Source organism: Ostrinia nubilalis, chromosome 18 (genome assembly GCF_963855985.1).
Source record: "Ostrinia nubilalis chromosome 18, ilOstNubi1.1, whole genome shotgun sequence".
NCBI classification, from domain to species: Eukaryota; Metazoa; Arthropoda; class Insecta; order Lepidoptera; family Crambidae; genus Ostrinia; species Ostrinia nubilalis.
Window position 1 is genome coordinate 2,175,461 of NC_087105.1, and position 26,835 is coordinate 2,202,295.

At 39.5% G+C, this 26,835-nt stretch overlaps 1 protein-coding gene across 1 annotated transcript in view; it reads right to left on the reverse strand.

Moving 5' to 3' along the window:
* Positions 1–1,469: 1,469 nt before the first annotated feature.
* The window catches only part of LOC135080511 (cell growth regulator with RING finger domain protein 1-like), a 48,288-nt gene continuing 22,922 nt past the window's right edge, over positions 1,470–26,835 (reverse strand). Inside the window, exons 3-7 of the mRNA XM_063975152.1 lie at positions 18,734–18,869; positions 11,280–11,424; positions 8,211–8,318; positions 7,365–7,512; positions 1,470–1,615 (exon numbers count right to left, since the gene is read on the reverse strand). Coding sequence (XP_063831222.1) covers positions 1,476–1,615; positions 7,365–7,512; positions 8,211–8,318; positions 11,280–11,424; positions 18,734–18,869 — 677 coding nt within the window. The 3' untranslated portion in view covers positions 1,470–1,475. The remainder of the gene's footprint in view (positions 1,616–7,364; positions 7,513–8,210; positions 8,319–11,279; positions 11,425–18,733; positions 18,870–26,835) is intronic.

The window sequence follows — 26,835 nt, forward strand, 5'->3', positions numbered from 1 at the left end:
AATGAGCGTGCTATGCTCGGAGTTTCCCTCTGATGGCCGCTGGGGCAGGAAAGTTCTCGAGTGGCGACCACGGGGGCAGACCCCCCACTAAAGTCTGTTCGCCGAGAGTTGATAAAAAAAATTAAATATCAGAGGTTCTAAACTCATTATAAATTGCGGCCCGCTAATTATTTTTGTCGATATAATGAAAAAGTTGGTAGATTATTTGGCCTGGCCTTTTTTTTGGCCTGGATTCTCGGCTCTGTTACAATTTAATTTTGGACTACCATTTAAAAGAATGTTCTAAAAATACCAATTATCTACCAAAATCTACTAAACGATTTCTCAATACTAAATCATCGTTCTCTTTGTCTCAAATCTACCAAAAAAGTAGAAATCTACTAAAAGTGGTCACGCTGTCAGGCCGCCGCCCGCCGGCCGGGGCGCTTGACGACAGCTGCATGGCTCGTACCATGGTACTCAGTACGCGTTGTGACAAATGACGCCCGCCATACAGAATGCGATAATTAAGCGACAGTCGCTATTGCAAGACATTTCATAATATTTATCAACTCTCGGCGAACAGACTTAAGGTAGCCGACGATCTGGTGAAGGTCGCGGGAAGAACCGGGATGCGGGCAGCGCAGGACCGGTCGTTATGGAAATCCTTGGGAGAGGCCTTTGTTCAGCAGTGGAAGTCATTTGGCTGACACGAACAATTTATTTCTAAATATTAACGTACCTGCTACCCTGGCTAGTGGTAGTGGAACAGATTGAACAGCCGCCCGTTGAAGAGCGGCTGCTGCTTGAGCTCCGAGAGCGGGTCGTCGTCGTTCCTGATGCAGAAGTAGCAGATAGGACACTTGTCCAGTTTAGCTAGAAGGGAGAGAGAGATCTTCACATCTACGTACCTGCCACAAGGCTAGTGGTAGTGGAACAGATTGAACAGCCGCCTATTGTAGATCGGTTGAAGCTGATAGTGGAGTGTTTTTCGGGAGGGGAGTCCACGAAACTGCCGCCAGAGACATGTGCCCCAGTTGCCCCTCCTTAGATCCGGGACTGGGCACTTGCCCAGCTGGAAGGTTGAAAGAGATCTTCTACACAACTACGTACCTGCTACCCTGGCTAGTGGTAGTGGAACAGATTGAACAGCCGCCGGTTGAAGAGCGGCTGCTGCTTGAGCTCCGAGAGCGGGTCGTCGTCGTTCCTGATGCAGAAGTAGCAGATAGGACACTTGTCCAGTTTAGCTAGAAGGGAGAGAGAGATCTTCACATCTACGTACCTGCCACAAGGCTAGTGGTAGTGGAACAGATTGAACAGCCGCCTATTGTAGATCGGTTGAAGCTGATAGTGGAGTGTTTTTCGGGAGGGGAGTCCACGAAACTGCCGCCAGAGACATGTGCCCCAGTTGCCCCTCCTTAGATCCGGGACTGGGCACTTGCCCAGCTGGAAGGTTGAAAGAGATCTTCTACACAACTACGTACCTGCTACCCTGGCTAGTGGTAGTGGAACAGATTGAACAGCCGCCGGTTGAAGAGCGGCTGCTGCTTGAGCTCCGAGAGCGGCTCGTCGTCGTTCCTGATGCAGAAGTAGCTCGTGATCGCGCTGCGGCAGATCGGGCACTTGTCCAGTTTAGCTGGAATTGGAGAAAGGGGTCTGTTAGGTCATAGACTAAGAGCTAGTGAACGCCAGACCTACGTCATTTTATAAAAGCTGAAAGTTTGTCAGCGTATGCTCCCAATATAGGATATAATGTTGGTAAATTATGGAGTTTGGGTCGTGGTGGCTTTGGGAGCTACCCTAAAAAAACTGTCTGGCAAGGAGTTGGAACTGTCAAAACTGTCTGGCTGTTGGGGAAAATACTTCTAGTAATTGCCCAAGTATTATACATAAAAATCAGATTTTATAGTGTAACGTAAATCTAACTTTTACGGTGGCTTTTTCTGTATATTCAATAGACTGTAATTCTACCAATGTTATACCATTAAATCTGATTTTTATGTATAATATTTGGGCAATAATTAGAAGTATTTTCCCCAACAGCCAGACAGTTTTGACAGTTCCAACTCCTTGCCAGACAGTTTTTTTAGGGTAGCTCCCAAAGCCACCACGACCCAAACTTCATAATTCACCAACATTATATCCTATATTGGGAGCATACGCTGACAAACTTTCAGCTTTTATAAAATGACGTAAGTCTGGCGTTCACTAGCTCTTAGTCTATCAGAGTACTTTTTTTCAACAGAAAACAAACAAGTTTTTACTAAAAATACATGTGAGAAATTCGCACTCCGGTTACGGGCAGACTTATGAACCATTAAATCATTTGGATGCAGCATAGATAAAACGGAAAATATGTAATGACGTTTAAGTCTGTCTGTCTCTATTGCTCAAACTGGCATCTTGTTTTGCGTGAGAGGGATAGACTCAAGATTTTGTGTTTCGTGAGGGAAAAACAGTAACTATCAATGCTATATGGTCCATTAATTCATTCGTAGAAAAGAAAAATAATCGTAGGCCCCTATTCCATTCCAAATTATTTTTCACTTTACATAGAGCCCTTGAATACAGCATTTGATAGGAATCAAATAAGGAAGGGGTCGATATAGATCACTTATACAAATTATTTACATAATCGTTTGACACATAAACGGACTGGTTTGTTGCCATGCAGATGGACCTAGACCATAACCTAATGATATAAAATTCAATTCAAGGTTACAAGATGAAGGATTGAGTGAGTCATTGACCAATACTTCAAGGTCAGTCTAGTAGCTCTTACTAAAAATGCTATTCTGAAAAGAAGATGGCATTTTTCGTAGGAAGTTCACCACTCTGTATTACAAAGGTGACTGGATTTCTTCCGCCACTTCTTCTCAGCATCAGCCGAGATGTTGATGGGACATATACTTACTTAGTTTATAAGTGCCCTGAAAAGGGGTCTACATACTCATAAAGAATTTGAATTTGAAAATAGGCCTGGGTTTCGTAGGCAGCAAATTTAGGCGCCTACCCATTTCATCGACACAGTTTAAAACCAAACGAGTTTTCCTCGCAACAACATTGCATCAAACACAGGTGCTAATGTATGCCACTGCAGAACTTGACTTGGCATACCTGACCCATTAACCACATCAATTAAACGCCTAAATACCGACCGGTTGTTGGTCAATGCAGACTAAAGTTAGGGCAGAGCTACACTGCGGTGTTGGGTTAGGTGATTCTTTTCCTACTGGACTGTGGTAATGAAGTCTTTATCCAGAATACCACTTAAGACGAATGACGGAGCATCGGGATCTTTTTAGTGGGTATGCCTTTTCATTCTTCAAATGCTATGCATTTTTTTTCCCGACAAAAAAAAGGCAAGCAATACCATTAACTCCATGCTTCTTTGCATAAAGTTTATTCGTGTAGTGCTATCACGTATTGACTCGAGTTTTCCTATAAATTATAATGACAGTCACGATCCTGCGCACACACTTCGATATTAAACTTAATCGGACGCACGACCTGAGCCATCTCCGGTCCATCAAGGTTGTCAAACTAGTCTATGCCCCTAACTATATCAAGTCTTAAGGTAATCTGATTATTTACAAAACTTGGCATCCCTTTACATCATGATTCGTCACGCATATTCGCAATATTGAACTTGGGTTCCATTTTCACATTTGAATTTTTATTATAGGATACTAGAAGTCTGAGTCGTTAAGTAAGAGAAACTGAAGTAGTTCCCCCCTTTTTTTTAGTTTCCTCAACACATCCCTTCTGTCAGGGATAACCGCACATAACCCACTGACCCCGCAACCGGTGGGTGTGCAATGTCATGAATTTTCCTAACTACATAAAAAGTTCCCTTTACCCTTACCTGGGGTACCAAAATCAAAATCTTCTTTATTTGTTTAGACTAATTAAATTAGTTCTTGCAAATCGTCAAATGCTCTTAAGGAGCCTTTACATGTCTCATTCTTTTTTTGCCCTACCAGCCCTACCTTCCTCCAGTTAGCCAGTACTGGATCAATTCATAATTACATCAGTGTACCCCCAGCTTTATAACAATTGCAATCCGGCGCCAAGCCGCCCGTGATTTACTGACATTAGCGGTGGACGATGCGCTTCAAATATAACCGCTGGTACACCTAATGGACTATCTAATTATGTAGTTCATTATCACTGCCGCCGCTTTGTCGGGCACTATGCGAAATTAGAATTTAAAGAATGTACTTTAATATTTAGGAAACACTTTCTAGTTCAGTGGTTCTTAACCTTTAAGTCAAGTCGGACCATTTTACCAAATTTCTGTCTTGTCAGGGACCACTTTTTTTTTTAAAACCTATGAAAGGGGAGGTCGATTACTCGCCTACTGTGCGCCGTTTGCGTTTGTGTTGACTCTACTCATCACGTCACGTCACTTGTTTATTACGATGTCTTCGCGGACCACTTGGAATGCCTCCCAGGGACCACCAGTGGTCCGCGGACCACCGGTTAAGAACCACTGCTCTAGTTAGATTCATTCATCATCATTAAGGTAATTTCAAATCAAATTATTTATTAGTATGTAGGCCCCTTTTAGGGCAATTATTCACGTCCCAAATAGCTTGCCCTACAGAACAGCATTTCCACTGGTGCTGTGAAGATATGGCGGAAGAAAACTCAGTTACATTTAGTCTCCACTGCACAAGCAGGACCTTTTCTACCAGAGGAAAATAGTGGAAAAAGCATTCACAATATTAGAAAAAACTGCAAAATAATTTCGAGTTTTACACTCGGCCAATATAAAATATTTAGCCAAACATTGCAGTTTAGGTTGATACCTGAACGCAAATGCTGATAATTCTATATCTGATCCCGTGAGCACGTCTTGCCAGAGGTCACCGCAAGGCTTACAGTTGAAGCCATCAGCCGAAGATCACGAGCATCGGCGATTGTGCGCGCGCGTAGCGCATGATAATGAGCGGCGAAGGCTTGTGACGTTGCTCGAGAGATGCTATATTGAGCGATAATAGACTTTAGTGATATAAATATAAGACATTTGAGTCAAAGTTGAAGCCATCAGCCGAAGATCACGAGCATCGGCGATTGTGCGCGCGCGCAGAGCATGTTAATGAGCGGCGAAGGCTTGTGAAGTAGCTCGAGCGATGCACAATCGATGCTTGCTTAAGTGAAGCAACAAATCGAACGCACAGCGTTGAATAGAGCTCTGTGATTGGTTCGTGTCACCCAGTTCGTCCACGTGCACTGTAAGACCTCATAGTAATGATTGTGAATTCAGGCGTAAGACGTTTGAGTCAAAGTTGACGCCATCAGCCGAAGATCACGAGCATCGGCGATTGTGCGCGCGCGCATCGCATGATAATGAGCGGCAAAGGCATGAGATACAACTCAAGCGATGCTATCTACGCGATACAAACGACAATAGACTTTAGTGATATGTTTTATCAAGACAAAAAGCGTCTTTCAGATAATTATATATTTCGTAGATCATTTTTGTACACATAGGTAGTGTCAGTTTTATCGGTTCCTGATAAAATTTCAGATAGTTTCTACATCTAACGCTATCTAAGAAATAAAGTTATCTGGTTATTGGTGACTCGTCTGGAAGATATCTTTATGAAACTAAAAGTTGTAGTTTATCTGACAACATGATGACCTATAAATCAAGGTCGTTGCAAGTGGTGAAACAGGTTAATAGATTAGAAATATTTTTAGGACAGTATACAGTGTGTTTGGGATAGGGCTAGCGACAATTTAAGGCGGGCATATAAGAAAAAATTGTTAGTAGAGTCACATAACAAATAAATTTAAAAAATTAAGCCATTGGGCATTTTTGTCGATAAAATTGTCATCACAACATCGCCTTAAATTATCGCTAGCCCTATCCCAAACACACTGTATAGCTTCCAGTGTACAGGCACCCTCGCTAATCACCGTCTCCCAAGTGCAACTGCCCGGGCGCGGAGTGAATCAATAACAAGACATGCGCCGGCGCATGACCACGCTGCCCTTGTTAGGATGATGATGACTAATGTTTATTTTGGTCTCTTACTACTCTTAAAAAGTGACGTGAAGTAGGAATATTTATTTTGTGAAAGAATGATCTCCCCGATACCATTATCATTTCATTATTTGAAAAATAAATATTAATCTGTTACTTCGGCAAATATACACTACCTATGGACGATTTTATCAAATTGGCCTTTTCATCTGTATTTTGTTAAAACCTTAAGGGTGGATTCGACCAAACACGAGTAAATAATATTAATCTCAGAATAAGTCATCAGTTTTGACATATTTCCCATACTGAAACTGCCAATTTGCCAGTTATACCAGGAGTTGTTCTCGGATAAAAGTTTGGTCAAATCGGGCCTAAATAATTCTATTAATCCCAGGATCTGTCATCAGGCCCGTTAAAATAGAGATTATATCACAAATAACTAAATGTAGAGCTAGCCGGTTGATAGATGAGATAAATATCTGATGAAAAAAAAAACAGGAAAGTCCGCAAGGTGAAGGAAAACGATTCAAAAGTTTTTTCTGCTGGCCTTGGCTACAGGGAAAAACTTGTAGGTATCATTGTTACTGATATTTGGCAAACATTTTAAATCAATAACTCGGAAACGCAACTTGGCAAATGTTATAATTACCAAAAATGCCCAAATGTGCAAATAATCAACATCCTTAGACAATCCGATGACGACCAGAGGTGTTATCAAGTTTTAAAAATGTTTCCCTGCCTTAGGCTGGGTTGCACCATTTTAACTTTGACAAACGTCAAAAATCTGTCAAACTCCATTCAAAAACCACCGGTTATCGTTATGGTTACGGTTAAAGTTAGATGGTGAAACTCAGTGTTAATGTTTTTGGCATCATAATAATCCAGCGACTCTGCGGCGGGGTTCGAACCAGCGTCCTTGGATCTCGAGTCGGTCAGTCCGACACCTTCACCGTTCGTATTGTCGCTATTATATTTGACTAGCAGCCGCCCGCGACTTCGTACGCGTGGACCTCGTTTACCCCCGTTAGATATTATGTTGATAGATGGCGTTTCACGGCTTCCCCCGCATGAATATTTACGAACGTCAAAAACAGTACTTTGTCCAGCGCTGTAATGTGATTTTAACCAATGACGATAGATGCCGCTTTTTTAGACACGTCTTATTTATTTATTGAAATTTATTTGTGACATATCGTCATAATCATAGCCTATATGTTAATCTAGGTTATAAACTATAATACTGTAAAGTTTCGACAAAATCCGTTCAGTAGTTTTTGCGTGAAAGAGTAACAAACATCCAGACTTCCAAACATTCGCCTTTATAATATTAGTAGGATAGGTATCCCTACTGGTTCTCCGCTCCGCTCCGCCCCGTGCCTACAGCGGTACTCACGGAAGCAGCGCGCGCACAGGCACGCGTGGCGGCACGGCAGTAGCGCGCGCGACAGCGGCCGTGACGCGCACACGCAGCACAGCGCGCCGTGCGCGTCCTCCGCGTAGCCCTCCGCTTCGCCGCACGCGTCTCCGCTTACGTATAGTTGCTGCGGAACGGAGAATTTCACATCATTATTATTTTTGTCTTATTCAGTCCACTTGCTAAGAGAGTGAGACGGCTCTGAGGTTCTGAGACCGATTTCTAAGCGAGATATTTGTTCTCATTTTTAGTAAGGACATTGTGGGCGTAGACGTCTATGACGGTTCATTAAGTCTGGCTCCAGAGTCCATGATGTCTGACTGCTGAACGCAGACCTTTCCAAGGAGCACCGAAAACACAATCTCGAGCTTTTTTCATCAAGTTACTTCCAGCTATCTTCTGAAAGCGATGGAGAAGGATCGGGACGAGGGTTCCACTTGAAAACTTAATGCGTCATCTTCCTTCGACTCTGCGACAGTTAAAACCGGGTCACATCAACTATCTTCTAGCAAATGATCTACTATATAAAAATAAGTCGGGTTTTCCTCCCTGACGCTATAATTCCAGAACGCACGAACCGATTTCCACGGTTTTGCATTCGTTGGAAAGGTCTCGGGCTCCGTGAGGTTTATAGCAAAGAAAATTCAGGAAAATTTAACAAACGAAATTCCACGCGGGCGAAGCCGCGGGCGGAAAGCTATCTGATTCTAAATTTTATACCTTAGCGAGATTCCTAAAGATTATCTTCATCAGTTTAAAATGTACAATATGAAAGTTACATAAACTTAACATAAGACATACAGCAGTGATAAAACATCAGGTTACCTTCAGACAAGAGAGGTGGCCGTTGGCCTGCTTGAGATACTGCGCTATGATCCCGCTGGGTAGCGGGCACTGATCGTCCCTGATGTGCACCACGCTCACCAACGCCACCTGTCGGAAAACCATCATTTAGAGTCTTCAAGTACATAAAAACTTTTGGCAATATGAAGGTTCCATCTATGACTCTTTAAGAAAGAAAGAATGAAAAAAATATTTATTTGGTACCAAAAATAAAACAATAAGTACCTACAAATCAACATAAGAGCAAAATACATTGTACCAAATTGGTCTCTGCTCAGTATGAGGCTATTTTATTACGTTTATCCTGCAAAAAAACAAGGGCCATGACGTGATCAAACCTAGGACCTGACGTCTGATGCTGCAACACAGTTTCGTTAGCATAGTGCCGCTGTACTTTGAATCATCTTGCTAATAATGAAAACAAACCCTAGTAGAAAAATCCGAAAATGTAAAAGACCTGAGAACGTTTTAGAACGTGCTAATTATTGTTTATGATTAGCACTATATAAGTGTTGTAAACGTACGTATGTAATTAAAAAAAAACATGACGCTTATTGCTCGGCGCCGACGCTTCATACATTTCGGCGATACAAAATTGCAAACAGGGTCACAACAAACAACGAATCTTACAAAGCCCCGAATATACCCCTAGTTTTATCACTGATTTGTTCTATAAACATTACATAAAGGCTGTCATGGTGATAAATCAGCAGTTGAAATGTTATAATAAAAGTAACCAAAACAGTGTTTTAGTGTTATTTTGCACCGTAAACGATTCCAATTATCTTTTTTATCATTGTTTGCCATTTTTTTTGGGCGTGTTAGGTGTTTAATGTCACTATACCATTGATTTACTACACGGACCATTAATCTGCACTAACTTGCATTTGCGAAAATGATTGTGTCGCTAAAGTCATTATACTGATTTAAAAGACAATGCGCCCTCAAACTTTCATGTTTTAAATAATTTTCAATTAATAAAATAAGAACTCTCGACCGAAGTTTTCAACTTGAATTTACGTTCGTTCCAAATCAATTTAGTTAATTTTACATTATTTACACTAGTTGTTTAAGATATGCCGACTTCTGGCTAAAATCATTTAACTTGCCTATACTTTTTTATAATAATTTAAACATTTCAGTTTGAAGCAAGCGATTAGATAAGAGATTTTAATTAATTTCAATTTGACGGGAAGGAAAGTAAGGAAATTCGAATTTCAATAGCGGAAAGTCATAAATAATTCATCGATCAAATTCTTTCATCATGAGCCATGGAGTTTTGCTCAGAAATAATGTTTTCTTAAATCAGTCAAAATGTTGGAGGAGAAAGAGCGATTACATTGATTTTCTTTTACACTTACTATTGTGTTAAATCACATATTTTATTTATTTATATTAGGAAGACCGGAATTTACAAAATTACATTACCTAGACAAGACGACGAAAAAAAACCCAAATAAACCAATAGACGATCTAATAACACTAAAGTAACTTACAGGCTATTCCTATCACATAAATAAGCAAGTTTACTTCATTAGTTTCGATGTTCGATCCTCGATTTACGATCTTAGCTACATCGATAGCGATCGTAAATAAATCTAACGTTGACGGGTGTCTCTACGACCGGTTCAAACGTCAGAAACCATGCATTTTGCAACGTTTTACCGCAATCGTTTGCAGAATTTCGATAAAATCTAATGTACTGCGTAGGTACTTGGCATTGCTAACTTGCGATGATGTAACCACACCCACCCAGAGATAATTTAAAATGTTGCTTTTTTAGTCAGCTGTTTTATCACAGACTAAGGCCCGGTTTCCAATGGCGGAGCAGAGCGGAGAAGTGTTTTGAATAACCAATCAGATTGCACAGCTCTGCTCTACACCGCGTCGGCGTCGCTGTGAAATTCTATAGAAAAATTTGACACTTTTCCGCTCTGATTCGTTTTGGTGGAAACCGTGCCTTACACCAGAGAGAAAACAAAAAGAACGAGAATGTCGCCAATTTTTTGGACTATTAAAACGTAATGCAGTGCGCATGCGATGAAAATAGCTATCATTACTAGCTGCCAGCGTAATGCACTTGAATACGACGAGGAAAACAATGTCTCCAAGTATTTGGCCGGCAAGTGCAAATCTCATCTGAGTCAATCTCGGGAGGTAGGTAAAGCTAGAAACATAAGTTGAAAGTGACATTTGTGTTTACAGCAGATACCGTAGTAAAAATTATCGTTGCATTTAATCGTATAGTTAAATTCTTCCATAACAGAAGATAATATTCTCAAATTCTCTCAGTCCACGCACATAATATGCCAATGTCATCTATGTATATTTAAATTTTTTTAGGTGACTAACAGGAATAAACATCAGTCTTTGGGCCGATGGAATACCTGCTAAAAGACCTTCCATCGCCTCATCACGAGTGATAAGAAAACACTATTGTTTATTCTGAGGCGTCAGTACGTGCGTGTTAATCGTTTAACACAAGCTGGCCTTGAAGAAGTGCACAGCTGCAGAGAATCCTGTGTCGACGACTTGAGAGGAATTTTAATTAAGGCTGTAGTGGTTGGTGACTCAGCGTTTTGTTAAATAGGAGAACTTCAATGAATCCGTTCGATCAAACACAAAATAGGTTAATATAAAATAAACGTGTGTCGATGAGATCAAGAGCAATTTATTGACATACCATCAATGATGGTTGATGAAGCAACAGGTTTTAAAAAAAATAAGAGCTTCGTTTTTATGTTTGGGTAATTTATGACCTGTTTACAACGACTGGCCTTTGGCTAGAAACCGCTTCTGTAAATAAAACACCTTTAGGAAATGAAGGCCCAGCTGCAGAGGGTCGACGTCATAGCCTCAGGGGTTGTCTCCGTGTGGATTGTCTCAGTCACTCACCGTGTCGTCGGGCCGGAGGTCCCCCGTGTCCCTCTGGTCGCGCGCCAGGATGACCACGAGCGGGTAGCACGCCCTCGGCGGAGGGCCCAGCTGCAGAGTCTCGGGCGTCGACAACCTCAAGGGATTGTCTTCGTGTGGATTGCCTCAGTCACTCACCGTGTCGTCAGGCCGGAGGTCCCCCGTGTCCCTCTGGTCACGCGCCAGGATCACCACGAGCGGGTAGCACGCCCTCGGCGGAGGGCCCAGCTGCAGAGGCTCGGGCGTCGACAACCTTAGAGGATTGTCTTCGTGTGGATTGTTTCTGAGAACAAGAATAATAATAATAATTTTATGATGTTGAATCTAGTGAGTTCATTGAGGAGGTCACCCTGTGAGCTGTAATATGTATACCAGATCTGGCCTTAAACAAAATAAGAAGAAAGAAGAAAAGTCTATGTTGAGACGACAATAACTTAACGGTGTCGGCATCTGACTGTCGATTAAGGTCGCTAGTGTGTAGTGTGACCTCCGCTGACTACTGTACGACTAGCACGAAAAACTTTCGAGTTCAAATCGTTTGCGTACTCGAATCGCTATCAAAAGATTTAGTAAGAAAACTACAACAGCGCCCTTGTGAACGTGTCGTAAAGTGAACTTAGTATGAGATGTGGTTGCACGAAACTTATTTTGAGAATCAAAATTGTCACGTTATCGTTTAATTCGAAGATTGAGTATCGAATTTTATCGAATACGCAAACGATTCGAAGACGAAAGTTGTTCATGCTAGAGGTACTGTACTATTACGGTAAACCAACTCCTAAAACTACCGTAGCTGGAGAAGGTTCAGCGGGAGTATTAGTAATCTTACTCAGCGGTTATCTCTGGCCTGATAAAAAATGAGGTTAACGCCTGACTTCATAAACGATGCTTGCATGCATAAGTGAAGCAGCAAATCGAACGCACAGCGTTGAATAGAGCTATGTGATATTCATATGTCACTCTGTACGTTCATGCGCACTGTGAGACCTCATAGTAATGTTTGTGAATACGAGTTTTACTCGCTTGATGTTTACCTAAAACACCTTCACTTCTTCTTTTCAGCCAAATGACGTCCACTGCTGGACAAAGGCCTCCCCCAAGGTTTTCCACAATGAACGGTCCTGCGCTGCCCGCATCCAGGCTCTTCCCGCGACCTTTACCAGATCGTCGGTCCACCTAGTAGGAGGCCTGCCCACGCTACGTCTTCCAGCCCGTGGTCGCCACTCGAGAACTTTCTTGCCCCAACGGCCATCGTCTCTACGAGTACCTTAAACACCTTCACTATCAGGAAATTACTCCAAGAATTCATTTTATTACGAAGTACCGTACCGCGACCAAGTTTTCAAGCAAAAACGTTTGTTTAACTGCGTTAGTAATAATAAAGCAACATTAGTTCAACAAAATATTAGATAGATAGAGCAAAGTAGGTATTTGTTACAGCGGCACCGGGGTGTACGTTCACTAGGCCACAGGGGCAGTGTTTTGCTGTAGAGCCGTCAGGGTTAACAATCGTATATTTTTTGTTTTCCTGCAGAAGTAATGTTGGAGGAAGCTTATGTCAATGCATACCGTGCCTCAAATGACAATGAAATTTTGTTTTTGTGCCATTAAAAGAACTGAAATAGGTATTTCATACAGTTTTAAAATATTTTAAATAGGCTAAAAATTAAGGACACAGGTAGGTATGATAACGGAAGATTCAAAATATATCCTATCTATGTTTTCTGTTGCTTATCAACCGACTTCAAAAAAGGAGGAGGTTCTCAATTCGACCCGTATGTTTTTTTTTTTTTTTTTTCTATGTTTGTTACGCGATAACTCCGCCAATTATGAACCGATTTGAACAAATCTTTTTTCGGCGTATAGGTAATACCTCAAGGGTGGTCCCATTTAAATTTAATAATAGAAAAAACAACCCCCAAGGGTGGAAAATTGGGGATGAACTTTTTTATACGCAATATCTCCGCCGATTATAAATCAATTTGAACGATTATTTTTTTGTTGAATAGGTATTATCAAAAGGGTGGTTTCATGCGAATTTGAAGAAAATATTTCACCCCCAAGGGTGGAAAATTGGGGATGAACTTTTTTATACGCAATATTTTTAATTTTTAGTTTTTTTTTGTGTTCACGCATTTGAAGTCGGTTTTATTTTTTTTAAAAGTTAATTATTTTTCTATTCACTTCATAGAACAAGTATTTTTTCGGAATATGCAAATCGAACAATTTTGATACTATAAAAATTGTTCGATTAAAACACAAGTTGTAATTGTCCAAAAATGTAACTAGATCGTGCATTTCAGCAGTTTTACTGTCACCTTTTACTTTACTTAAAATTCAAGTGCCAACCCTAGCCGGAGGCATTGACATTTGACGCGGGAACAAAACAGGTTTCGAATGTGTACAAACAATCGGCTGATGTTGTAGACAATATACATTAGGGTTGCTATTTGAAATTGAAGATAGTAGGGCACATTGTAGTCAATCGATTTTGCAAACTGTAGGGTTGGTGGAACAGATCGGCTTCGAAAAAGGATTTAACTAAACATTTTCCCTCAGACTAGCATTATAAAATGACGCTTAAAATTAGATTCAATCAAGCAATCGTAGACAGCCCGGTCGTTGTGGAAGTCCTTGGGGGAGGCCTTTGGGTCCAGCAGTGGATAGCACTCGAGATTCAAGTTTTTCTTATTATAATGGTACACAAAAGGCTTATTAGAGTGAATTGAGATTTCGCTATTATTTCGTGTTTGTATGCTCCTTATAAATGGAAGAGTAAAACTAGAAACAAGCACTTGAACAAGGAACGATATAAGGATATAATACATATTGCCGTTATGTGACAAAACGTGACTAGTCGTTAGTGACAACCCTGACCCATAAGTGTGACATTTCGCAGGCAAGTGTGAGTTCTGTAAAACCGCTTAAAATAAGCTTTCCAATATGCAGGATGACTTTGATAGCTGTTTTTGCATTTAAGTGTATTTGCATTTTACGAATATTTTTGGATTTACGTATTTTTGGATGTACTGTGTTTTTTGTAAATAGTGTATTTTCGGATATACTCAACAACTACACGTGTTTTCATTTATAATATAAATGCGTCAGTAGTTCTGTCTGCTACGTCTAAACAGCTGAATCAATTTTGATGAATTTTGGCATTTTATACCCGTATACTGTCTCCGAAAGCTAATCACTCAAAGCAGTCACTCGGCGAGCGAAAGGTCGTGAATTCAATGCCAACTTGAGACAGTAGATTTTAGAGTTTCAAAATTAGTGAGTTAAAAGATCTTCAGTAAGGATTCCAGCACGCTTACGTCAAAAATGTACGTCTTAAATGAGGTAAGTAAGTAGGGCAAGTAAGCTTGTAACGGGATCTAAAATTTTCCTTAAGAGCGCTTTCACAATAGGGCAGTGGTTCTTAACCGTTGGTCCGCGGACCACTGGCGGTCCCTGGAGGCATTCCAAGTGGTCCGCGAAGACATCGTAATAAACAAGTGACGTGACGTGATGAGTCAGTGGGCGAGAAATCGACCTCCCCTTTCATAGGATTTTGAAAAAAAAAAGTGGTCCCTGACAAGACAGAAATTTGGTAAAATGGTCCCTCGTGACTTAAAGGTTAAGAACCACTGCATTAGGGCGTCAGAAGCGCGACAGCAGCGGATGCATCCCTTCACAAAAACGCCGCTGCCGCGCTGCAGTCGCGCTAATAACGCCCTAATGTGAAAGCGCTGTAAGACTCTCCACAGACTGCAGACTTGTAGTCCGCCGATATCAAATCGGTGTATTGTGTTGTGCGTACTTCTATACATGTTCATACTGATTTAAAGCCCGAAAAAATCAACCGACTAAAAGTCTGTAGAGTGCGGGTTCTTAAAACGTTCGTTTCATTCGAATGACGTCCACTGCTGGCAAAGGCAAAAGCATCAAAAACCGAATGCTCGACAGTCCCAACAGTATTCTAATGGTTTTGGCGGGGAGGTGGGACAGTGTCTTGATAAGACATTGGATCACCGCTCTAATAAACCAGGAGCAAATATATATAAATAATTAATAATGTCAAATATTACTACTAACATTAGATGTAAGAACATTGTTACTAACATAATTGGATCTTTGTAATCTGAATAAATGAAATTTATTATTATCTCCTTTATTAATTTTTCTTTCTTATTTTTAATTTTTTCTTTTTACAATGTAATTATCAAAAAATTAAATTTATTATTATTATTATTAAAGGCCTCCCAAGGATTTCCACAAAGACCGGTGCTGCGCAGTCCGCATCCACCTAGTGGGAGGCCTGCCCACACTAAGTCATCCGACTCGTGGTCGCCACTTGAGAACTTTTCTGCCCCAGCGGCATCAGCTCTGCGAGCTACCATGTGCCCCGCCCACTGCCACTTGATTTTAGAGATTCTGCGGGCTATGCCAGTCGTCAGTCTTAAAGCGATATGAAAGAAAACTCATAAATAGAAAAATTAGGAATCATCTAGCTAAAGTAAGGATTTTCGAAGTTCCTTCTTGCGTAGTAACTTCTCAAGGACCGCCGTTCATTCGTTCATTACAATTAAACTATCTCGAACAGAGCGTGAAACTCGATTGTTCCGAAACAGCATCGGGTGTCACAATAGGAACTAGTTGGGTAATGTACGCAAAATGCTTTTGTACGGCACATCAGGCTACAACTTTGTTGCAATATGGTTCTTGTTAAAACTTCATAAGATGCTGTGATCTGTGTGTCTTTCAAGCTGAAGTGTAGGGAGGATCTATTTTGTATACAAATTCAAAATAAACCGAAAGAAATTATGTATCAAAATTGAATCAGTATACATGAGAAGAGTATCCGACATAGTTTTCTTATCTACATAAAAAAATTATCTACGAGTACATTTTGCTTTAGAATCGCCTACTAAAAATTCCTTAAACAGGCATCAATTTTGGACGTTTCATTATTTTGGAGTAGAATATATTCATGAAATATATTCCCACTGCCTTGAAAGGGTTAAATTATCGTTCTAATACAGACAGACAGTTCTACAGCAGTCCACCGTGATACTACACTACACACGATCTCAACATCACATCGGATTACAATGGCGATTTTAATGAGCGAATAAACACCGATGGCTGCATTATGACGGGTGGAAAAGTTTATAAATATATGGAAAATTCTTACAACACAACACAATGACCAACTCATTGTCAAGAGGGTACAAGAATCATGTCTGCACAATGCGTTGGACAAGGGTATAAGAAGTTATGTACGAGAACAATAGACTTGTTAGGGGTAATGAAGACATAAAAAAATTACATGCATAATATTTATAATGACTTCATTTATCACATTCAGGTATTATTACTATTTTTAACTGTAACCCTTAAAAGGCACAGCAAAGATTTTTCATTTCGTGTGGACCAAAAATGGGACAGTGACAATACAATGGAATATAAAAGCTTGATGTATTAATCAAGGATGCACAATGCGCATGAATGTGTCAACTCTTGTAATGTACACTCATATGCAAGACTGTTTAAGATATGCATGTTTTCTTATGTGAGATATCTTCCTATCCTATGCCCCTGTTCTTTCTTCACAAATACAGTAAAAAAAATGCTATTGATCGACATTGAACCTGGATGACGTATAATGCCGTACAATTTGGACGTGATAATAAATCGCATAACCTGCAAATACTTAATTTTATAGAGCTGGTCCTAATTTGCACTGTGTCATTTATGACCACTTAGATAGCTGAGCTATTTGTGTTAAGTGATTTTTTATTGCATAAACGAATGGTGCCCCGTGTCGTGGGAGTTCGAATGTTATGGTTATTAAAAATTAAAATATTAACTAGCGGCCGCCCGCGACTTCGTACGCGTAGATCCCGTTTTACCCCCTTAGGGGTGGAGTTTCGTAAAATCCTTTCTTAGCTGATGCCTACGACATAACATCTACCTGCATGCCAGATTTCAGCTCGATCCGTCCAGTGGTTTGGGCTGTGCGTTGATAGATCACTATATTGTCAGTCAGTTAGTCATTCAGTCAGTCAGTCACCATTGAGTTATATGTATATTTAGATATTATAATACACTATGAGTCATCGGAATTGTCTCGAAGTAAGGATGTAATTTATCCTTTAAGGCGCTCGCGATCGCGACGGTACTTTAGCGCTCAGCTCAACATTACCAGCTTCTATTTATGTTTTGTTATTAAAGTTTAAAGTAAACTTTGTGAAATGTAACAGATAATTTGCTAAACGAAATTCAAGGAATGCTAGTGCGATTCCCGTTGACAACTAGTTATTATTATGGTGATTGGTGAACCCTCTCTTGGAAAGCTTACGCTCAAGCTTATTATGTAATACACAAGCTTAGAGCTAAATAGCTCACTTGAAGGGGTTAACAGGGATATTAGTGATCTGTTTACAACAGATTAATTATTAGTCACCTTTGTTTTTCACACTGCGTTTCGTGCCCTAGGTAACGCCCACTACCAGATGACTTTTGGCCACTGGAATACGAATATTGCACTGTGTTGGTCGTGATACTTAGTGACTACACATCAAACAGAGAACGGACAGCAGTGCTCTCTGAAAAAAATCTATCTTTTAAACTGCGTTCTCCAACCCGCCTGCCAAGCGTGGGGATTATAGCAAAATCTTCCACTATAGTGGATGGGGCCCATAGTCCAGCAGTGGACTGTAAAGGGCTGTTGATGATGATGATCGTGATACATCTAATTAGCACTAAAGAAGAACTGCCCTTACGGTGATTCTTCACCACGCCACGTGTTTCCATTGGGCTTTCCCTAACGTGGATTAATAAAACCATAACCACATTGTTTCATGATTAATGTACACTAAAAAAGTCTAAACGGAAAAACAAAACGGGTAAAAATTCTGGTTTATTCGTACCTAAACTTTGAGGAAATACAACGTGTATCAGAATAATTAATGTCTGTATGATACATGTCTTTAATAGCGCGAAAAACCATTTTTTTATTGTATAGACCATACATTTAGGCATAGGCATAATAATATTTAAAGGCAAGGCAAAATACCATTTAATAATTCGCACCGGCATGTGACATTACATAGAAGGCCTAATGGGACATAACTCTAAGACAAATAAATTACATGCTATTTCAAATATCAAGGTAGCCTACTGCCCATGTTTTTTTTCAAAAGAGAAAATTATAAATTTCTAAGAGGTAGATACACACATAAGAGCTGGAATTTATTTTGTTGATTTCTGATGGCCGCTGGGGCAGAAAAGTACTCAAATGACGACGTAGAGTGGGCAGGCCTCCCACTAGACGGACCGACGATCTGGTGAAGGTCGTAGGAGGTGCCTGGATACGGGCGGCGCAGGACCGGTCTTTGTGGAAAACCTTAGGGGAAGCCTCTGTCCAGCAGTGGACGTCTTTCGGCTGAAACGAACTAACGAATTTTGGGTAACTAAGAGACTGACGGTCTGAGAAGTTTTGGTCATTTGATCAGATAAGCATTTGACTGGAATTTGACACTACCAGCTAGCATGCCAGTATCACACCTCTATGTAATTAACAAAAGTATGCTTGGTGGGTCACTTACAGCGTGAAGTCCAGGTGCCCCGAAGAGAAGATCTCTGCGAGCGTGCCCCACAAGGTACTGTGCAGCTCTCTGACTGGCGCCCCCCACCAACTGGCGTGCCAGTACCGCACTGTCGACGACACGCAGCAGCTGACGCCTGTAACAATAAACAAAAATTTAAACTCATTTTTCTTTTTGCAAACCGCTTTTTTAACGTGCCAATATTAATTTTACCCTACCACTGCTTCGGGACAATAAAGGCTACTGAAAAGAAGCAGCGCAAGAATTCATTCACATTTGTCAGCCTCTTTTCAAAGGATTTATAAGATTACTTTTGAAATAACGCCTTATATAGACCCTCGGATCTCGATTCGGATACTAACACCTTTGGGCTATTGTCTCTATCTATTATACGTAGCTTAGGTCAGCTTTAAGCCGGTTGCAGACCAAGAGCTAAGTGACTTCAGCTTAGCTTGCATAGCTGACGCAGTTTCCCTAGTCTTTGCATAGTGAAGTCTGCACACAACTATGGAAAACTGCAGTAACAATGAGAGCAATGCGCTATACGCTCTGCAATCAGCATTAGAAGGTAAGGTAAGCAAATAAGTGGTATTCTATCTACTGTAACTGTACCTATTAACAAATTAATAAGCCGTGAATCTATATTTCGTCAGATCAATTGAAATACCCATGAGGTTACGATCTCTTGCATCAATTAGAAATAATGACCTGCAATGGTTGTAAAGTAGTCGTAAAATTGCTTAGTAACATCACAGTAGATGGTAACATACTTTGTAAGGTTTACACTTAACACCATTATAAGTATAATGACTGTGGTTGCTAAAAACTTGTACAGTAATGACAACAGATTTAATGCGGTTTCTAAGCTTTTTTCGTGAGAGGTGATTGTCCTCTCTGTATAGAAACACATAGTTTTTTATTGAAACAGATTATACTTTTTCTAAACTAAAAAACCCTGAGACGATAACCATCAAACATGTGTCTCGTATGTCTGTGAATTATTTGTTGTTAAAAGGGCCCTAGTTTTTTTTTATCCACAATGAGGAAGCTCTTGGCCTGTATCTCACCTGATGGTAAGTGATGATCAGGCCGAAGGTGGAAGCGAGCTTCACCCGGAATCCTTAACTACGGAGGAACTGGCTATCTTACCTCTAACTGTCGGAACAAAACAATGCTGTTAACATTGTTGTTATGGCGACAGACTTAGGTAAGAAAGTGTTTTCCAAGCTGTCCTTGGTTTGTTTCAATATTAACATAGCGGTAATATCCATGTATAAGTAGGAAGGTGAAGGACGAAACTGAAATTATGGAGTAACTTTTTTGATATCGATCGGGTAGCAACCAAAGACGATGTAGGTACTAACAACATACTTGGTTATAGGTAGGGTTTCTGATTTCTCGACCTACTTTTTTTCTCGAGTTTCGGGAATTCTCGAGACCAAAGTCTCGAGTTTTCTCGGGTCTCGAATCTTTTAATGAAAACTGTTGAAATCGGTCGAAATTTAATAAAAACACAGGTTTTTTAATCTATTATACCTACTTATTGCACAACAATCAATATTAGAATTTAGTACCACTTATTTTGGTAAGGAAAGTAACAAAAAATAAAATCTTCTTTCATAATTAATATTAACTAATAATCATAACAAAAGTCATAAAGTCGCGTGTACTTTAAGGATAATAACAAAAAAAATGTTATAATATGGAGTTACAATTTAATCACTTGTTTTCCAAAGAACACAAGTCCAAATAGCAAAATTACGATAAATAGTTTTTTTTTTTATAAACCAAACAAACTTTTTAATAAATGTTTCAATTTCTTAAAGATAACGACTTGAATAAACTTTACGAGGAGGCACGAGTACCTAACCTAACAGACAGTTAACAGATTTTTCAGTCTTTAAATCAGTCAAGTAACTCTGTATGTCTTGCTTTCACGCCTAAACCACTGAACCGATTTTGATGAAATTTGGCATAGAGATAGTTTGAGTCCCGGGAAAGGACATAGGATAGTTTTATTCTGGTTTTTGAAACAGGGACATGCGCAATAAAGTTTTTCTGTGACAGACAAATTTCAACGCGGGCGAAGCCGCGGGCGGAAAGCTTGTAATTATACAGATTGAGATCATTACTTGCAAATCAAATCAGTTAAAAAAGGAAAGACTGGGCCAGTCTAAAAGCAATGTTAAAAACTATCTTTTGTCTAAGAAAATAGGCTTTCAAGAATATTAAAGCTTCAAAATCGAAACTCGAGAATTCTCGAGCTCCGGTGATTTTTTTCTCGTCTCGAATGAAGCCAAATTTGTCGAGTTTTCTCGAGTTCGAGAAAGCTCGAGCAGAAACCCTAGTTATAGGATACGACGATGTTGTGCCTATTAAGGCGCTCATTCATCGGGAGAATTAGCCTGTAATGTAGCAAAACCTACATCAATTGGATGAAATGAAATAGTTTATTCAGTACATAATATGCCCTTTCCCCCTGGAAACACTTATACTCACGTCCCAAATACAGCTTTCCCTACCACCACTTTGGGACAACATATGGGCTGAGTGGCTGAAGAAACTCGATCACCTTTTACAGCCTCTTTTTCAATCAAAAACTTAAATTACACGTAATAAGTGATGTTTAGCAGTTCTTAAGTAAAGGTTGAGCACAGTATGCCCGTTCTCTTTGGCTCTTCTCTAACTGATACAAAGCTGTCACTAAAAGTGGAAGCATCTTAAGATTAAATTTAATCCACACAAAAGGTACTCTATGTTTTGCATTTGAACATAAAATAGTCAACATTTCTACCTAGTAATTCAACGCATCCATTTTGTAGGCTAACTAAAAAACGTCAATTACGTTTGTCATTTTGCTTATCATTATTATGTATTCCTTAACGATGTTCTAATAGAGATAACGACGTTCATTCACGTTGCGCGCACGCAGATGCGGCCGTTTCGAAATAATTCGCTATTACACATGCATTATGTTGACACAACTCTCGTGTTGACATCCTAATACCTATGTAAGCAAATAGTAAATATGTTTTAATAAGTTTATAAGTAATTGCATGTGTCAATTATTTGTATTTCGTAACAGAATACTACTATGTACTTAAATAGTACTACAAGTTTGCTGCAATCAGTTCCAAGGTCGATGTTGAAAATATGCGTAATTTCTTTAGTTAAATAGCTGAGGCTCTACAATGTTTAGAAAACGCTGCTCTCTGAAATGTATGCGTGTAATAAATAAATACAAAGCCATTTCAAAGAAGCGTCCAAGAATTTCTTGTGGGATTTCATTTAAACTAGCGACCCCACGGTTATCGGGCAATGCTCTTATGTACAAGACATAGATGAATGGTAAAGCGCTTTTCGTAGGTACCTCACGACTTATGATTATCTAGAGTCGCTATTCTGACAGATAAATCAAGGCCAGAAACCATAGCAAGCCTAGAACTAATGGTGAAAAAATAGGGGTTGGGTAGACAGACAGCTCTAATAGTACTACGTTTATTTATCCTAAAGCTATTTTCTCAAGTTAAGAAACACGATAGAGCCAGGCCAGAGACCATATTTCATAGTAAATAAGCCTTCTGGCAGTAAGAGTGCAAATTTGGGTTGGGTAGATAGCTCGAATAGTACCTATGACATTTATTTATCCTCAAGATATTTTATCAGAATCTAGGGACACAATACTGTAGGTAGAGGCAGACCAGAAACCATGTTTCATAGTAGATAAGCCTTCTAAAACCTGCAACTAGCTAATGGAGAAAATAAGGGTTGGGTAGACAGCTCCAATAGTACTACGTGCGTGCGTAGGTTTAGAAAAGCCATCGCCGTGACACTGACAATGGCCGTGACCGGCGAATCAATGGACCAAGAACGGTGACTCACTGTTTAAGGGTATAGCTGTTTGTTTACTATGCCTATTATTATGTCTACGGATTTACATTGATAAATGATACCAGTGTCAAGACTTACACATAATAAACTGGCTTTTGTAGACTACAAAGAGCACAATCATTGACGGTTTCGACTGAAAATGGTTACACCAAAGAAATTCGAAGAATGATTCGATTTATCTGTCACGGTAAAATTGTAGCCTCCTTCCGTATGTTTGTTTGTTTAGTCAAATGATACTTATCATCATAATCATCATATCAGCCATAGGACGTCGTGTCCACTGCTAAACATAGGCCCCCCCAATGATTTCTATAATGACCGGTTGGTAGCGGCCTGCATCCAGCTCCTTCTTGCGACCTTTATGAGGTCATCGGTGTTGATGATATTCACTGCTGGACAAAGGCCTTCCCGAAGGATTTCCACAATGACTGGTCCTGCGCTACCGGCATCCAGTCCTTCCGTATGTAATGTAATCTGACTACGTTAGAAGAATAAACTAGAGTTTACAATCTTACGGTGACTTTAACCACAGGTTACTTTTGAGGGTAAGAGGTTTTCCTGTCTGAGTATATCTACCTACACTGTAGATTCTCATTTCGAAACGACGCAATGAGGGTTTTCGCGAATGAAAGATCCGCTAGATGGCGGGACGTGGATGTGGGGTCGGACTGCTGCGTGATAGGTGGATTTTGACATATCTGTCAATGTCATGTCAAAAATAACCAATCATGCAGCATTTGGACCTCGCGTCTACGTATTGCCATCTGGCGGATTTTTCAATCGCAAAAACCCTATTCGCGTAGATCCGCGAGCTAAGGCTAGTTAGTCTTCACTACATAGTATAAAACAAAGTCGCTTTCCGTTGTCTGTCCCTATGTATGCTTAGACCTTTAGAACTATGCAATGGATTTTGATGCGTTTTTCAACCGACTTCAAAAAAGGAGGAGGTTCTCAATTCGACCCGTATGTTTTTTTTTTCTATGTTTGTTACGCGATAACTCCGCCAATTATGAACCGATTTGAACAAATATTTTTTCGGCGTATAGGTAATACCTCAAGGGTGGTCCCATTTAAATTTAATAATAGAAAAACAACCCCCAAGGGTGGAAAATTGGGGATGAACTTTTTTATACGCAATATCTCCGCCGATTATAAATCAATTTGTACGATTATTTTTTTGTTGAATAGGTATTATCAAAAGGGTGGTTTCATCCGAATTTGAAGAAAATATTTCACCCCCAAGGGTGGAAAATTGGGGATGAACTTTTTTATACGCAATATTTTTAATTTTTAGTTTTTTTTGTGTTCACGAATTTGAAGTCGGTTTTATTTTTAAAAAAAGTTAATTATTAAATAGATAGAGTGACTCAAGAGGAAGGTTTATTGAATACTTAGCACCCGTGCAAATCCGGCGCGGGCGCTAGTAAACAATAAAAGGCACTTTGTCTGAACTCGCGACTGAATCTAAATAAGTATACATCGGTGCTTCTCAAACAATAGCAACACAAACGTGTTAGTATTAATTGTTGTTACACGGCAATGAATTAAATACGTTTCGCAAACGTAATGTTATGCATGATAGCAAACGCTTTGACGTAAGCGAATATTGAAACAGGGAAGCGGGAGTTGTTATTGTGTTCAGTTGTATGTAAAGAGTAATTTTTTTGTAAACGAATGCTAATCTAATGCAAATAAACTACTTATAACATGTTACAGATGAGAGAATGCATTATTTATTTTTACGTGTAGTGGTTAAAAGAACATAAAACACTGCGTCACGTGTCATTTTTTCTTTCTTTGTTTTTTGGGTGTAATTCGCAGTCTCGTAAAAGAACATAGGTATGTACTTTTCATTGCAACGCTGCATTCTTAGGCTGAGTTGCACCATCTTATTTTAACTTTGACAAACGTCAAAAATCTGTCAAAGTCCATACAAAAATCACCGGTTATTGTTATGTTTAAAATTAAGGTGGTGCAACTCAGCCTTAGCGTTGTTTTGTTTTTTTATTTATTTTTGTAGTTGTAGTCTCGGGCGCAGGGCGCAAGAAATAAGCAAAATGTAGAAACTACGTGCAAGTTTGGAAAAAGCATGAAATTGCAATAGTGTGTGGATGGGTAGAAGAAATACTAGACTTAGATGACGTCCATCTGGACGAGCAAATAAGGCCTTATTACAAAAAAATTAAAGCCGCACTGGTTTAAAATATAATTTCCATAGTGAATGTCATTTTAAACCAGAGTTCAAACAGCTGAACAAAATCCATCTAACTGCGCCATATCAGAAGTTAACATAAACAGACCGACAATCTAGCTTCTGTATAATCGGACCGCCTACTACGAGCTACGTTTCGGTGCGTGCGCACTTATGTTTGATCAAGTGGCGCAGGCGCAGATAAGGTGCGTTTTGAGGTAATGATAACGTGTTGCCAACAACAATCCAAGAATTTGTATTACGATAGTATTTTGTGTAATTAGTTCGAAGAAGTGGATTTTATCGTATTATTGAATAGTATTTTGTAAATGTTTCTTTAACTAAAGACCCCTCATTCAGTTTCGCCATTCACAATGATATCGAAAAGTGACAATGTGTTTATAGAATTTTTCGATAGTGCAAGATAGCCTTTTTCTGATATTATCAAATCTGCCTTTTTTCTACAATCACAATAAATGTGTTTTTTACGTCAATCGAAGATTCAAACGACTATTTCTTGTTTGTGATAAAAACAATGTAAATCCTTATACTTTGGGAAAAACGAACATAACCGTCAGAATATTTTATGATAGTTACGCTTATTTATTACACGAACAAGAGAGTAGACCTGTCGAATTGTTATTTTCGCAAAATTTGAAGGCCAACCGAATTTGCATTTTAACATATTGGAATAAGTTTTAGTTTTCTATGGAGAGGAAAATTAGCAGTTGGCTCAGGTGACAATAGTGGCTTGGCAATGCTATTATGAGCTTATTAATGAAGGTTTCAAAGTCATTCAACTTCAAAACCTGTTACAGACCGCAGGCAATCAGCAGTTTTTATATTAAACACTAATCACTTAATAGCGAAGCCCATTGATTGACATTAATTAGTTGTCTTTTCGCAAAATAACCATTTGACATCAATCAACTACATGTAGAGCAAAGTCTACTATACAAATTCGTTCGTTTGTGTGTCTGTTATCGATACAAAGGGTTTTTGAAATATCTTCATTCACATCCAATAGCTGTTTTTCAGAAGTAGTAGGTATATGTTATTCCATTTAGTAGGATTGATTGTGCCTAGAATCATATTCCTTTGAGATAATAAGGTTTAATTAAGTCATCATTGTTTCATTTAGGATAGACTGGTAGAGCTAGTTACCACAGAGAAATAACTGCAGTAATTTAAAGGTAGGTGTTAACCTAAAGTTATTACTTAGCCAAAGACTCTTGGGCCGTGGTCCCTGATAGAGAACCTATGGTGAAGAAGAATAGAGAGGCACTCTTCATATCAATGTCTTTATGAATAACAACAAAACCAATATCTGTTTTTAGGGATTTGGTGATTGCTGGATTAGTTTTGTGAATGGAATCCTATATAGGTAGAGACAGTAAAGATTAGTAGAGCATGCAGCAGCGTAGTAGCAGTGAGCTTTATAATAACTTCTAAAGAAGAACATACATTTGTAAAATAGCAGTGTCAATCATCATTTCAGGAAAACCTTTTTCATTCAGAATGTGGGAGAAGTTAACCTGCCAGATACAGGGTCTTGGGTAAAGTAAGTCAACTCGTTTATGGATCAAAACTTGGACAAAACAGATTCAAAACACATCAGACCAGAACATTACAGTTCACCTCAAGAAAAACAAAGCGTTTAAACTCAGACAGTTATTCTGAGTATCTTTCGAAGGATTTCCAGAGCTTAAACGGTAGTAAATGGACGAGTTTAGGATCAGGCATGTTGCCGGACCAGTCGATGTGTCACTCGCGTGTTTTAAAGGTCAATAACCGGAATAGGCACGTACTTTCAGCAGCCGTGCTATTTAGAGCCAATTATTAATATTTCTCTTCTAGTAAAGTGACGTTCGTTTATTAACAACTGACTGAAGCAAATCCTGTTGATATACCGAATGCCTTGCCGGTGAGGAGGCGTAATATTTACCTAAATAATTATCAAGGTTGGGTGTAGGTAAACTACCAAATCGATAGTCTGTCTGTCTAGCATCTAGCGATTATA